The 15643-nt window shown below is 40.7% G+C and overlaps 1 protein-coding gene, 1 non-coding gene and 1 pseudogene across 3 annotated transcripts; 1 reads left to right on the forward strand and 2 right to left on the reverse strand.

Moving 5' to 3' along the window:
• Positions 1–3278: 3278 nt before the first annotated feature.
• Positions 3279–7424, reverse strand: LOC144006983 (metalloproteinase inhibitor 2-like; annotated as a pseudogene). Its single transcript, XR_013280107.1, has 6 exons — positions 7175–7424; positions 6646–6661; positions 6094–6173; positions 5913–6014; positions 4533–4648; positions 3279–4398 (listed from the first exon to the last, which is right to left on the reverse strand). The product of XR_013280107.1 is annotated as a metalloproteinase inhibitor 2-like (transcript).
• Positions 7425–7893: 469 nt separating this feature from the next.
• LOC144003572 (metalloproteinase inhibitor 2-like) lies at positions 7894–9512 on the forward strand. Its single transcript, XM_077500021.1, has 5 exons — positions 7894–8114; positions 8637–8719; positions 8780–8882; positions 8982–9103; positions 9253–9512. The coding sequence occupies exons 1-5, from the start codon at positions 7985–7987 to the stop codon at positions 9439–9441; spliced, it is 627 nt and encodes a 208-aa protein (XP_077356147.1). The 5' UTR covers positions 7894–7984; the 3' UTR covers positions 9442–9512.
• A 2768-nt stretch (positions 9513–12280) lies between these two features.
• On the reverse strand, positions 12281–12354 carry trnan-guu (transfer RNA asparagine (anticodon GUU)). Its single transcript has one exon. It is a non-coding gene; the product is annotated as a tRNA-Asn (tRNA).
• Positions 12355–15643: the final 3289 nt, after the last annotated feature.

A 15643-nucleotide genomic window follows, 5' to 3' on the forward strand; every position in this document is an offset into this window, starting at 1 on the left:
AAAACACTTTATTTGTGGGCAATTCAATGGCATATGAGCAAGTTTAAAAAACAAAAACAGGCATTGAACCAATAAACATAAAAAACAAACAAGTCAGTCTGTCGCAATTTGTTCGAGATTTACTGCTCTGGGGACAAATGTAGTCCTCCTCCGCTGTGTTCTGCAGCGTGGGCATCTCAGCCTGCGGCCTGATGGAAGCCACTCAACCATTGGATGAAGTGAGTGAGAGGGATCGAGCAGGATTCGGTGGACAGAGAGTAAAGTTTGTTGGTCACAAAAGTAAGATAAGGCTCTGACAGGGTGTCCAGTGATTTTTGAACATACTTTAGTGATATTAAGTAGACGTGTCCGGTCTCGCATGGTGATGGAATGGAACCAAGAAGTGAATCAGAAAGTTAGAATATCCTCAATGAATGTATGGTAAAACATCAAGAGAATGTCCTTTTTGAGCCCAACACAACTCAGTTTCCTCAGCAGATATTTCCTTTGATGGCATTTCTTAATGATCACGTCAGTGTTGGAGGAAAACCTCAAGAGGCAATCAAATATTATACCCAAGTATGTGTATTGCTCCACCAATTCCACAGGGTCACCCCGGATAGTGGTAGTGACAGCCGCTGCCAGTTGTCTCTGCTGGCAGAGAAGAACCAGAAGAAGAAGAATCAGGTTTTAGTTGTCCAAACGGGCTGCAGTTCCAGATGCAGGTCAAGTTCTGTTCAGTCATAAGAGGATGTTGATGAGGGCCTTTTTTACACCAATACGAGCACAAACTAATTGATGACTGCTTTCACCTGTCACTTTTATCATTTAAACACATTAAAACCTCTTATAGTTCCTGCCATTTTTGCCAAAAAGGCCAAAAAAAAAAAAAAGGTGCCTCCAAAGTAAATTTGAAGCTGTTCTTGAACCATTTGGAGTATCAGCATAGCTTTGGTCTCTTTTTGAAGATAACCTGTTTAATAAGTGATCCTAGCACTGAGTAATTTAAGTTTGAATTTAAAAAAAAAAGAAAAGAAAAAAAGAATTTTATGCTTGTCTAAATATTTTCACAAAATCTGCCTTGAAAAAGAATGTAGAATGGTGATTGGGGCTTGAAAACTGCAGGATCAAAGCTTGAGGTTTTCCCTAATTCTAGTTCAAGTTTGACAATAATACTACAGAAAATGAGCATTTTACAGAGGACTTTCCAAAACAGGGGTCTAGGTGAGCATTTGGGGGACCCTTGAAAGCTCAGGTCAAGTCTGATCACAATTCATTTTAATTTGTCACTATTCTATTTTTAGACATGAGACTTTATCCACATTTCATCATCATTTTGACATGAATTCAAAGAAAGGGAGTCAAAGAGATATGTGACTTTATAACGCACAATGACGCTCTCTATTCTTCTCTGTAATGAGCTGGCTTTCGGAAAAACAAAAAAAGCAAGACTGACGTATTCAGAATCTCTTTGGCTGTTCAATAGGTCAATCACCATGAATTTGGCTGTGACTGCCTCCTGCGTCGTACGAGGGAGGACTTTTTATGCACAATGTCCTAGTTTGTAAAATGGTTTGGAGGGGCCTAACCATGATTGCTAACTCAAACATAAGAATGGGTGAATCGTGTGCGTATTTGGAAGGTTGCAGCAACCAAAAACGTGACTTATGACATTGGAGGGTTTTCGCGCAGGGTGTTGAAAAGACTTTAAAAAAATGAGTTACCCTGGCAACCAGCACGTTGATATTTGGAGGATATGATTGGCTTTTCAAAACGTCCATCGCCGAGAGGCTTCGCTGTTACTGGCTCAAGTGACGACGGACCTTTGGATGGAGGACCTTTTGACGCACAAAGACGGCCATTGGGTTGCGTGGATCTTGGTACCGATAAAACATCTTTATATGGGGGATATGCCACGGAAGAGGCGGGACGTGATTTTGCACATCAGTTTGGTTCCGGTCTGGGTTGCGAACGCGCAAGAGCGGCACAAAGTCGGAAGCACAAGTATTTTTTACGCAGCCCACACGTCGCAAACCGAACCGGAACCAAACTGATATGCAAAAACAGTCCTGCCTCTTCCGTGCCATATGGAGGGGTTTTCCCTTTTCTGCATATCCCACAATGCATTGCAGGCAGACATTTTCGAAGGCTCGTGTTGCTACGTGTTAGCTCCGCGGTATACTCTCTCACTTGTTGACAATTCATCGAGTGATAATTCCTACGACGTGTGCTATTATTAACTGCTACAGCCGGGGTGGAAGAAATAAAAAGCGTTTTTTATCGCATTCCGAAGGTAATTTGTCAACAGGAGAATAGAAAAGTGAACAACGAAGGCGAGCATGGATTGCTGCGATCAACAGATCAAAAGTGTGGTCGTACGAACCCCTACGTGTTTGTTCGGATCATTTCATTTAAGGTGAGTTTTTATAGTTATGTTTTTTTTTTCTTGTTTTTTTTTGTAGAAAGCTAATAACTAAAGACACGACTTTCATTAAATAAATGTGTGTGTGTGTTACCGGAAAGTGGATCAAGTGATCAGCGCCGTCTTGTAGAATGAAGTATTGTACGTAATCTGATAACCTCATATTGATAATTATTAAATTATGGAGCCAATGTTACTTTATGTGTCAGTATAATAAATTATCAGTAAAACTGTGTCAAAAATGTTTGAGGATGAGGAATTTATTTAACAGTGCTATTTTGTTGTCTACTGGTCTAACAGAAAAGTGTAAGAAAATAAAAAAATACAAAAAGTCAGCTTCCCCTTAATTTGTGACAGTAATGTTTAGAAAAGAGAAATATTATATGTGATTCATGATTACGTTATTTTGATGGGAAAACATTTGAATTCCTTCGTAATACAGCACTTGACAACTGGAGAATGGCACCACCTAGCCATTGGAATCTGAAATAAGTATTTGATTGGATTTATTGTTTAAAGTAAATACATTGTGATGAATATTCAATTTACTTTCAGTAAAATCACATCCTTATGAGTCAACACCTCAGCTATGATGGGGGAAAAAAAAAAAAAGTCACCCACTAAATTAGCTGCACGCTATGCTAGACTGCAAAGCAGAAAGGAAGCTGCTAAGAAGAAAGAGGCTGCACTTGGTCTCTATGAACTGCAAAAAAGAAAGGGAGCTACTAAGAAGACAGGCTGACGCTGAGCTGAGTCTGCTTGAACTTGGAAGGTGAATCTGATCCGAGACACCGACTGTTGAAGATGAACCAACGGTCAGAGACACTGGAGCTAGCTAATGAAGAAATAATTGGGTTAAAACAAGAAAACAAACCACTAAAGGAACAGAATGAGTGTTTAATGAACATAATGCGAAGCCTCGCACAGAATACAGATTGGGAAGGACTCAGCGATTAACGGAAGTAATCCTGCTTCACTCACTGATCACTCTGTGCATTTTTTTCAAGGCTTCTCATCAAGCATTCGCTGAAAGTGCTGAAGCACACACCAAAAGGTGGGCACTTCCATCAATCATCAATTCCAGTCAATGCCCACCTGTTAAGTGGCAGCTGCCACCTATGCTACATTCAGATCAACAGAAGCGTCACCTCTTCTTGCGCCGTCTCATTGCTTGAGATAGAGCCTATCACAAGCATGGATGGATGTTGGATCATGTGTAACCAATCATATGATTGGCAAAGACAGGATGACAGCATTTGTGTTAGATCTAAATCCATCCTTTTTCTTGACCGCTTATTCCTCACAAGGGTTGCGGGGGGTGCTGGAGCCTATCTCAGCTGGCTCTGGGCAGTAGACGGGGGACACCCTGCACTGGTTGCCAGCCAATCTCAGGTTAGGTCTAATATATTTTTAAATTGTCATACATGCGAAATAAAAGTAACAAGTAGACTAACAGCCATCTGTTTTTAAGAATTGTACAGATACCGTTTTAATAGTAATTATTTTTGATTACTTTTACAAAAAGTCCTCTTTATACAAGTAATCGTACTCAAGTACTTTTCCCCCCCATCTCTGAGCCCCGTTAAATTTCACTGCAACTTAATTCTGAAAGTTTGCAAGGCATCTTCACTGTAATGAGTTCCAGCTACAAAGCCAGCTCTTATGTACAGTAAATATGTCCAATTGCCCATCATTGTTAAAGAATCACAAGTACTTTAAAGTCAGCCAGGGATTAATCGTCACAGAGAAGGAAAATAAAAAAAATAAAATAAAAAAAAAATAAAGATTTTTATTTTGAGTTAACGGCCTTTTAAAGCTGGGTATTCCTTTCCAGACCAGGCAGCCCCCCTGTACCAGGTACAATATCCCTTGCTGTTCTTGATGCAAGCAAAGTTTTGGGCCTGGTCGCGACTGCCCATTTTGCCTGGCAGGAAGTCTGTCCACAAGCACTCTGTTGGTCTGGTCATGTGGCACGGGAAGGAGAAGCAGGATTTGATCTGTGGATGGATTTAATCAACATGTTTACAAACACACTTACTGGAAGACTCAGCCTGATTAAGAAGTGTTTGTCCATGTGGGCAATATCTGATAGGAGGAGGAGGGGGGGGGGTGTTGGTTGTGTTCTTCCAACACAATTGCAGCCCTCCCTGTAGTGGTACAGAAGTTTCTTTTGCACAAGATCCAAGGCATCCCATGGCTGATAGAAATCGCACAGGTTAACATGCAATGAGCCATACTGCAACCTACCTGTAATGACGACAAAAAAAAAAAACCAAAAAAAAAAAAAAACCTTTAAAACTCATTCACTGCCTTTGACAAGTATACTTGTCAATTGTATTTTTTAGAGCGGTGCTAAATGGGGGCGAATCTGAGCATGCTCCACTGTAAATATCAAACTTGGAAACAACTTTACTGATGCCCAACCACCGGTAGATGACATCATTGCCCAATTTTATAGGAAATAAACACAGTTTCAGAGTCCATGGGAGAAATGGTGGTATTTTGGCAAACCTACATTTTTCTGCTGTCAATTATAAAAGAACGGGACGGGACAAAAAGTAGGGAGTCTATTCTGTTATTTGGTAGATTCGGTTTATATATAATTATTGAATGTAATATCACGCGAGTATTGGAAATGTAAAAATTTTCTATAATGACTGGCAGTGAATGAGTTAAGCTTAATTTTCATCACCATTTCAGTTTGTTGTATAAAACTTAGACTTGTGCCGTTTACAATGGCCACTTGTGATCTTCAAGTGAATACCTGTAAGCCAGTTTTCATTTAGTTAAACTATCAGCAATATTTTGTTTGCATAATTTTGCAGCAGAGTGCCGACTTAATTTTGGCGTGAGATTTAAAAACACACACACACACACAAGTAAGCTACGGAGCCCCCAAAGGTGACATGGCAGAAAAAATAATAATAATAATTTGCGTTCCCTCACAAAGTTGTTTCGCGAGGGAACGCAAAGTTGTTGTTTTTTCTCACCTACCATGTCTACCACCTTAGGTGCGCCGTAAACACTTACGGGTCATCTTCCATGTGACCAAATGCGACGAGGATGGAACATTTGTAAACATGAAACAAAGCAGCGGGAAAGCTTTCCCAAAGCAACTAGAATGGATCATCTATTTTCCCAATGTTTTGTTTACACGTCGCTTTTGGTCACAGGGAAGATGACCCGGAAGCGTTTACAGCACAGCTAAGGTGACATGGTAGGCGGAAAAAAACAAAACAAAAAAACTTTGCATCCTGAACACAAAGTTGCTCTGCGAGGGAACGCCCAGTTTTTTATTCTCTCTTTTAAAAAATAAATAAATAAATAAAATAAAAATACGTCACCTTAGGGGCTCCGTAGTAACCAAAGGTATATAATATATAAATAATTTGCTTACACATGCAGTTTATACTGCCATACGAGTTTTGGGCCCCATCACCCAGCCCTTAGATAGACCATGTAATCAATAGTTTTCATATGGTGGAGAGAAAAATTAAAGTAACTTTCATACCCATGAGTAGATATTCAGTTCCCTTGGTCAGAGTGACTCCACATAACGCAGAGTTGGGCCAGTGTAGATGGCATGAAAAAGCTTTTCAACACCCTTGAAAGTCTGGAAAAACAAGCTAGATTTATGGCCAATTTGCATTCTTCATAAAAAGGTACTATACATGAAAATAATTGCATCTCACCGTAATGTGTTTGATGTTGTATTTTGTGGGTCGAACACCTTGTGCGCCCGGCATCACTCCGACAACCTTTGCCTTAATGACTAGAAAGACAAATCGAAAGCAAAGACTTGCTTGTCATGTTAAAAGGAAACCGTTTAGTTACAGTACTACAAAAGTGAAAATTTGAAAGATGCTTGAGGATGCCCTTTCAAATGAGTAGTGCAGTTCAACTGCTAGCTTTGACAATTGACGCCTCGTCGTGCCATAAAATAAATGCTTTAGACCCACACAAAAATTAGCAGAAAAGAAAAGAAAAGATCTAGAAGTAAATTCGGCAAGTAATTGTCATAAAATGGACTAGAAATGGTGTCAAAAATAGGTAAACCATCCTTTAACACCTGCTTCTCTACTTAACCAAGCGGAGGAAAGGAGAGAAAAAACAAAAAAAGTTTTATCAGTCAATTTAGAACAAAGTAAAATAGAAATTGTCCTCATTATATTAATTTTAAAAAAAAATGCACAGACATAGGAATGGTAAGACTTTGCCAGGGGGACAAGGGCAAAATAATTCACCTTCACTTGGGAAGCCCTGTCATATAATAAACATACATTATAAACACTCATCCAAATGTACTTTGTAGCATTTAACCATTAAAAAGGGGGGGGGGGGGGGGGGGGGGTTAGCTCAAAATGTGATGCCCGGCCCCTGGGGGACTTCCTGTCGGGTTTAGCACAGGTCACCAAGAGACATTTTTGTACATCTTGGGCTGTTACATATGTCTACAAATTTTCGTAGCTCTAGCTGCTTCGTACAACTGGGAATGCTTCTTTAAGAAGATTTTTTTTTCCTTTGCAAACAGTGCATGCCACGACAACAGCGTGCGACGAAATAAAAAGCTTTCAATAACTTTTCATCTTCAACATCTTTAGATGAATCACACCAAGTTTGAAGATGATCGGATAAACACTGTAGGAGGAGTTCGTTAAAATAAGACCCCTATGAAATGGCCAAAAAAATGGCAACACATTCCAAAGTAAATCAAAATGGTGGACTTCCTGTTAGGTTTAGCACATGAAGGACAACATCTGCTTGGCAATTCACCTGTTGCGGATGAATTGGGAAACAGCTACAGGCTTGTGCTCCTTCCTCCTGGAAGTCCCCACAAGCACAGCAGCACCAGAGGCAGAACAAACTTCTTCCAGCTCATCCTGAAACCTTCCATGTAACAAAGCCAAAACAAATTAGAAGATTTGTGGTTACACAACCATGCTGCTGCTGTTGTTGTTGTTGTTGTTTCAGAGGCGGCACTTTGTTGTGTCACGAGTTTTATTACTGTGGTGAACCCAGCTAGACAAGGGCCTTTTGATCGCTCCAGATTACGCCCACAATTAAGCGACAACACCTGCACACACTGATTGATGACTGTTTTCACCTGAGACTTTCTTCACCAACAAAATCAAAGAGATTACCTAAAAAAAAAAAAAAAAAGATGCCAAATTTGATCTATTCTAACCAGTTTCTACCTGCAGAATTAAAGCCAAGAAAAGTTGGCTCATTTGTTCTAGTCTTGTTCATGCACAAAACATTTGTGGTGTAAATTGATAACATTCATTCAACCATAGTAATCCCACTTTCTCCTTACTTAGGAAGAATGTGTGAATTGGTATCCCCCCCCCCCCCCCCATATTTTACCATATATTCATAGATCCAAATTTCTGCATAAATGATGTATAAAGTGTATGTATCATCTCAGATTAATTGTTTTCAATTTTGTCGGTGATGCAAGTGAGTAATTGTGGGCGGAGTCTGCAGCTTTAAGAAAAAGGCTCTCCTTCAAATGAACTCAAGCAGAGTGAACATCCTGTTGTAACAGAACTTGTTGCTTTTGACGGGGTCATTGACGGTTTCAAGATGATCTGGAAGAACTTTGTGGTGCCAGTTGCGCTCCTCTGCTTGTGGGGGCTGCAGAAGGAAGGTGTGCAAGCCTGCACCTGTTTACCAATGCATCCACAGGAGTTGTATTGCCAAAGAGATGTTGTTGGTAAGTTGAACAAGTCAATTTCCAGTCGTTATTTATGTTGTTTTTTTATTCATTTATTTATTTATTATTATTATTATTATTATTATTATTATTATTGTTATGAAATGAAGTACACTATGTTTAAGGCAGTCTGCAAAATCCAATCGCTGGTGAATTATTGTCTCTGGAATTTTTTGTTTATTTTTATTTTATTTATTTATTTATTTTTTTGCACCCACCCAGTCACCAGTTCTGTGGCTACTTTGGAACAAAATGGCTGAACAGGCTAAACCGGCCTAACAGACTTTTAAAAGTAGCCATTTGAGTTTGCAGGTCATGCTAATGGTATTAAGGAAGTGTACGCCCACATTCCTATTGTGGGACATGGGACAACTTGTCCTCCTGTCACAAAATGGTTGTTCAATTAACTTAATTGGCTTTTTTTAGTCTTTTGTTTGGCTTTGTGCTGCTGTCTTGGCCTCAAACCCTCTAACCTGGATGCTCCTTTGTGTTTTAATGAATCTTTTCAATACATCTTTCTAGTCATCAAGGCAAGGGTTGTTGGCGTGATGCCTGACACACAAGGTGAAAGTGGATCCATTAAGTATGCCATCTGGCACTTGAAGGTGAGGAACTTTTGTAAATGCAACTTGTGTGCATGTTGGAGATAAATCTTTGTTTTTCAGACATTCAAGGGTGTGGAAAAACTTTTTGGTGCCATCTACACTGGACCCAACTCTGCAGCATGTGGAATCACGCTGACCAAGGGCGTTGTATATCTATTCATGGGTATAAAGCTCGAGTTGTCTCCCACAGGTGTATTTTATGTCCTTTATTTTTATTGCCACTGTTCTGAGTGCATGCTCCTTTTCTCTTCTGCAAATGCAGGCAGGCTGCAGTTTGACGGCACTCTGCATGTCTCCCTGTGTGACTTCTATCAGCCGTGGGATGCCTTGAGCGATGCGCAGAAGAAGGTGTTGGACCGCTATGGAGAGGGCTGCGAGTGCACGGTAGGAATTGATTTGGTACCACTCTGTAGCAGCCACTTATCAGAAGTTGTCTAAGCACAAAGCAGCAAGTGCTTTACTGTATCTATTAGCAACCTAGTAGTCATGTTGTTCACCATGTTGCTGAAATCCCTTCCATTGGTCACCCACAGATCACGCCCTGCTTCAGCTTCCCGTGCTGTATGACCAGCCTGATGGAGTGTTTGTGGACAGACTTCCTTCCGGGCAAGTTGCGCAACGGTGTCCTCCAGGCCCAAAACTTTGCTTGCATCAAGAGCAGCAATGGATGTTGTGAATGGTACAGGGGTGATGTCAGGCCAGGAAAACCCCCCCGCCATTAAAAGGCATAAATCAATGCACCTTTTTTGTGGTCAACTCAAAATAAATAAATGCAGCATTTTTTGTCCCCGCCGCCCCTCCCCTTTCTTTCATTTATATCCTTAAGGTTCAAATTCAATGGTTTTAAAAAATGCTTTAAAGGCAAAGTGTAATAACAACTAGAGTGTATTCAGACCTGCACTGTCTGGTCCGCTTTAAACGGATCGGACTTTGTTTCCCACGCTGATTCGGACCTTTTGGGCAGGTCTGAATATGAGTGAAGGGTCGAGCACTCACTGCATAAGTGTCACAATTGGTCGTCTCTAGTAGAACATCTCGTGACGTCACGCTCGACACAGACGCATGGGAAGTGTCGACCGCTCGCGGCAATGTGTCTTGATACGTTGTTCAGATGCCGTGCTCATTCGGTAGGATGAAAAAAAAAAATAATAATAATCACGTGACCGCGGAAGTGAAGCGTTAAGTACATGCTGTCACTGTCGCCGTGTCGTTCCAGGTAGGGAGGGGCTTCGGGGCAAGATTGTGGGTTGCAGTGTTGGGTTGCAGTGTTGCCAGATGTACGATAATTATCGTATTTGTATGATAATTTGACCTTCTGTACGATCAATAATCCCCAAAAAATGGAAAATGTACGATAATTTGACCGTTTTGGATTATTGCCGTCAAAATTGAAGCTGCCAGAGTTTTTTTTTCAAACCCTGAAGGTATCTGTTCTCATGTGACATACCAGCCAATCACGCTTTGCTGAGCATGAGAAACGAGAGACGTCCATGCATTGATTGGCCCAACGGTAAGTGCCCGCCCCCAGGAGACACTCCCAAACAGGAACTCGCGCAAGACTCAAACCACCTATCCATTAATGTATACAGATCAGTGACATTAACCCGCAACGAAGCCTTGAGTGCCTGTGAGCGCTTTTAAACATAAGAACGACTATATTTGATTGTTGCGAATCAATGTACTTTGGTTATGACGGGTGTACGATAATTTCCATCAAAGTATGATAATTTTGAGTCTATGGTACGGTAATCCTACATTTCCCACCTGGCAACGCTGGTGGGTTGAGAGGAGCAGAGCTTTTGCGTGAATTGTGATTGAAAACGAAGAAGGGTGCACTATAAAAGAAAAAAGTAATATTTACTCGGAGAAAAATAAACTAGGAATGTGATATCGCTCCAAAATTAAGTAAATTTTACAAGTGTTCCGAGTACATCTTGTATTTTTTTTAATGAGGAAAAAATAAGTACTGAAAGGTTGAAGAACGAACCCACAACCTTCAGGTTGGGTCACAGCCTTGCTGAGCCACGCCAGTCCTGCTGTGTTGCTGGTGTCAGGTCCTCGTACCTCAGGTTTTTGCTCCATTTAGTCACCAGAAATACTTTAGCCTATAGTGGAAAACAGCAAGACTAAATGGCTCACATAAGAGTGTCTTATCTACCAATCTGAAGGTCAGGAGTTCACTCTTACACTTTAGTAACTTTATTTTTAAATAAACTGGTAAATTGTACCCAAAACCCTCCTTGTAAAATTTACAATATACTTTTTTTTTCCCAAGTAAATATCACTTCCCTTTATTTTACAGTGGAGGTGAAGTTAGATTACTACACAATAGATTAATTCGCAATTGCACATATTGTAGGCATTCATTCACACACACTATATGATTTATGATATATATCAAATCACCAAAACGATCTTCTCCAAAGCCGGAGAGGTCATATATAACCAACTGAAACCAAAGGGTGCAATAATGATGTTTTTAATGAAACACCCAAATCCCCGTCCCAGTGTCACAAGCATTTTATTCAAATACCATCATCAGTTTTCTGTTGCACAAGTATTTCACCTTTTCATTTAAAACTGACACAACAGTGTCACAACAGTCATGTTGTGTCACAAAACTGTCACAACGGTGACGCTTTATCCTTTTGCCGAATGTAAATAAAATATATTTTTGTCCAGTAGATGTCACCACACTGAATTGTCTCAAATGCCTCGAAGCACTGAACCATTTCAACACAACTGCTTCAGTGGTACGGATAACAGTGGTGAAGCAGTGTCGTGACTCACAACATCAGTGTTTCTCAATTCCGGTCCTCGGGCCCACCTAGCCAGCCTGTTTTCCATGTCTCCCTATTGCAACGCAGGTGAGGATCGTTATCAGGCTTCTCCAGAGCTGGCTGATTAACTGTCATTGGAATCCGCTGCATTTGGGAATTGGGAGACATGGAAAACAGGCTGGCTCGGGGGGCCTGAGGACCAGAATTGAGAAACACTGTGCTACAGAGACATGAGAGAGAGGTAGATTACGTTTTTGAATTTGAACAAGCCAACAAGCTCAAATCCAAAGGGAAATTCTGAAAAAGTGTACCACGTCCCTAGGTGGACTCAAACCACCAACCTTTCAGATAACAACCAATTGCGCTGACCTATTGCAACACAGACACATTACAAAGAGGGGTCGATTCCGTTTTTGAATTTCAACAAGCCCAGAGGCTTATCGAAATGGAAGTTCTAAAAACGCATACCTCATACTTGGGTGGGCTCAAACCACCACCCTTTCAGGTAATAGCAAAATGCACTGACCTATTAAGCTAGAGAGACACTGCAAGTCATGGCATGAACAGCTTTGAATTTCAACACATAAGCCAGCAAGCTCAAATCCAAAGGGAAACGCTGTACCACATCCCCAGGTGGGCTTGAACTACCAACCTTTTAGTAAACAGCCAAATGCGCTGACCTATTGACCCACGGAGATGTGAGAAAGAGGGGTATATTCCGTTTTTGAATTTCAACAAGCCAACAAGTTCACCAAACTGGAAATTCTGAAAAAGTGTACCTCATCCCTGGGTGGGTTTGAACCACCAACCTTTCAGTTAACAGCCGAATGCGCTGACCTATTGCGCCACAGAGACATTAGGAAGAGCAGTAGATTCCGTTTTTGAAATTCAACAGGCCAACAAGCTTATCAAAGTGAAAAAGTGCACCTTGCACTTGGGTGGGCTCAATTCCGCACCTGTTCAGTTTATAGCCAAATGCGCTGACCTATTGAGCTAGAGAGACACTACAAGTCATGGCATTTACAGCTTTGAATTTCAACACATAAGCCAAGCTCAAATCTAAAAGAAAACTCTGTACCACGTCCCCAGGTGGGCTTGAAACACCAACCTTTCACTTAACAGACCAATGCGCTGACCTATTGTGCGACAGAGATTTTAGAAAGAGGGGTAGATTCTGTTTTTGAATTTCAACAAGCCAACAAGTTTATCAAATTGGAAATTCTGAAAAAGTGTACCTCGTCCCTGGGTGGGCTCAATTTACCACCCGTTCAGTTTATAGCCAAACGCGGTGACCTACTGTGCAAGAGAGACACGACAGAGGGGTAGATTACGTTTTTGAATTTGAACAAGCCAACAAGCTCAAATCCAAAGGGAAATTCTGAAAAAGTAAGCCACGTCCCTGGGTGGGCTCAAACCATCAACCTTTCGGTTAACAGCAGAATACGCTGACCGATTGCACCATAGAGACGTTACAAAGAGGGGGAGATTCCATTTTTGAAATTCAACAGGCCAACAAGCTTATTAAAATGGAAATTCTGAAAAAGTGCATCTTGTACTTGGGTGGGCTCAATTCACCACCCGTTCAGTTTATAGCCGAATGCGCTGACCTATTGTGCTGCACTCGCAGTGTTTCTCAATTCCAGTCCTCAGGCCCCCCTAGCCAACCTGTTTTCCATGTCTCCCAATTCCCAATGCAGCTGATTCCAATGACAGCTAATCAGCCATCTCTGGAGAAGCCTGATAACGATCCTCACCTGCGTTGCAATAGGGAGACATGGAAAAGAGGCTGGCTAGGGGGGCCTGAGGACCGGAATTGAGAAACACTTCATGAATGTGAGATTTATTTTATTATTATTTTTTGCATATTGAAATCAATAGTGAATGAATTGTAAAATGTTTTCGAAACATTTTAGGATTTAACCAACTTGCATCAATATAAAGGGAGTATGGTGAGTCTTAGTTAACTTGTTCAGGCTGTTAAAGGAAAAGAGATTGCTTTGAACTCATGCACATGGTTTTCAATCTACCTCCAGATTTTCTATGCAAACCCAATTCCAATGAAGTTGGGATGTGCTAAAACAATACATTCTTTTTGCACAAACAATTTGCAAATGATGTCCTGTACTTCAACCTGTATTTAATTGAATGCACTGCAAACACGAGGTTATTTAATGTGCTTTTTTTTTTTTTTTTTTTTTTTAACAAACTCAACTCAACTTAACTTTATTTATATAGAAAAAAACAATCATTAACTTATAATTTTATGGCTGCAACACATTCTAAAAAAGCTGGGGCAGGGTCATGCTGACAACTGTTTCATCACCTTTTCTTTTGACAGAGGACACAAAACCACTTGTCCACTAGACCGGAATGGCACCAGACTACATACACTGCGTGTCCTGGCACTACACCAGACAGCCTCGACCTTTTCGCACAAAGTTCTGCATTTTGTGGCCAGAAATACATTACGTGCATTGCGACTTCTGGTGTCATTTGCAGCGACTGTAACAACGGTGCAAGCTTAAAATGAAAGCATTTCATTTCATTTTCACTCACAGAAGAGACTTATAAGCAAAAACTACTGTTAAAGTTTGGGTAAACATTTCGGTTATTAGTAGCGTGAAGCCTGGACAAAAAAAAACAAAAAAAAAAAACAAAAAAAAAAAAACAGAATCTACCCCCGTATGGTCTGATATTTGTGCCACCAGAAACTGAATCTGAATTATTTAGATTTGAATCACTAAACTTGAATCTGAATTATTTAGATTTGAATTTGAATCGCTAAACTTGAATAACTGTATTGAAAAAATTTATCTGAATTTCATAAATTGAATTTGTGCTGTTCATTTTGAATAACTGGAATTAAAAACTGAATTTGAATTACCTAAAGCCTGGTTCACGCGGCAAGATTTTAAAATTGTCGGCCGATTTCCAATCTTTGGCAGACACCACACGTGAAGAGAAAAAATCACGGGAGTTCCAGTTTTGAACGTAGGCTACCGTGCGTGGTGTGCGGCCACACTGCACAATCAACACACTCCACACGAGCCGAGTTCATTCAAGAATGTGACAGGACGTCTCGCAAAACCTCTCGAGATTAAACGTGGCTTCCGAGTCGTCAACATGAGTCGATCCTGGTTTTCAGCCGAAAAAGCGGCATAAAAAGAAAAGGTGTTGTTTAAAGGAGCGTAAATAGGCACTGGCGAGACATCACTTGCCCTCGGCTCGGTGCTGGCGGCGCGGGTTGGCGTCCCACCCGGAGACCACGTTTATTTGTGGAGAATGTGTGTGCGTGTATTAAAAAAAAATACAAATAATTAAATAAAATAAAAAGAGTGTAATAGCGCGAGCACGGACTTTCTGCTGCTTCATGACTGTTTTGATTTTGGATCCCCACCGGCTTCCTCGCTGGCTCGCTTTCTGATTGGCTGCACGTCACCTTCAATCGGCTGCGCGGAGCGAAATCGGGCCAGAAAATATCCAACATGTTGGATATGCCCGATTTCAAGTCGGGGGTCCTTCCGAGCGCCGATATCGGGAGGCCCCGTTTGTGGTGACAACATACACGGCAGGATTATCTGTGAAGATTATCGCTTGCGTCTCGGCGCGTATTTACGATTGTCGCGAGGGGAAATTCAGGACTAAAATCGGGCCAATTCTCCTGCCGTGTGAACCAGGCTTAAATTGAATTGGTATTTTTTTTGGTAGGAATCACTGAAGTAAAAAACTCAATCTGTATTGTCAAATTTGAATGTAGAAAAAAATTCAATGTTCAATATATGTTCACATTCAGTTTTGCAAATACATATTCAAATTTTCTAAATTTAAATTCAGTTCGCTTGATAAACATCCGGGTACTTCAGGAAGAGCAATCGAATACAGATACACAAATCTCCTCTTTGGCCAATCGGCGCCTTTGTTTTTCCGCTGACGTCACTTTATCCGGAACAGCTTCCTCGGTTGAGATTTATTATTATTATTATTATTTTTATTTTTTATTTTTATTTTTTTACTAAGCCTAAACCGTTTAGGCTTATTATGTTTAGTGTTATAGTTACGTTTAGGCTAAACGTAACTATAACACTAAACATAACCATAATCTTAATTCAAACTAATGTTCAGTCTGACGCCTGGCCGAACATGT

Source organism: Festucalex cinctus, chromosome 1 (assembly GCF_051991245.1).
Source record: "Festucalex cinctus isolate MCC-2025b chromosome 1, RoL_Fcin_1.0, whole genome shotgun sequence".
In the NCBI taxonomy this organism is placed as follows: domain Eukaryota; kingdom Metazoa; phylum Chordata; class Actinopteri; order Syngnathiformes; family Syngnathidae; genus Festucalex; species Festucalex cinctus.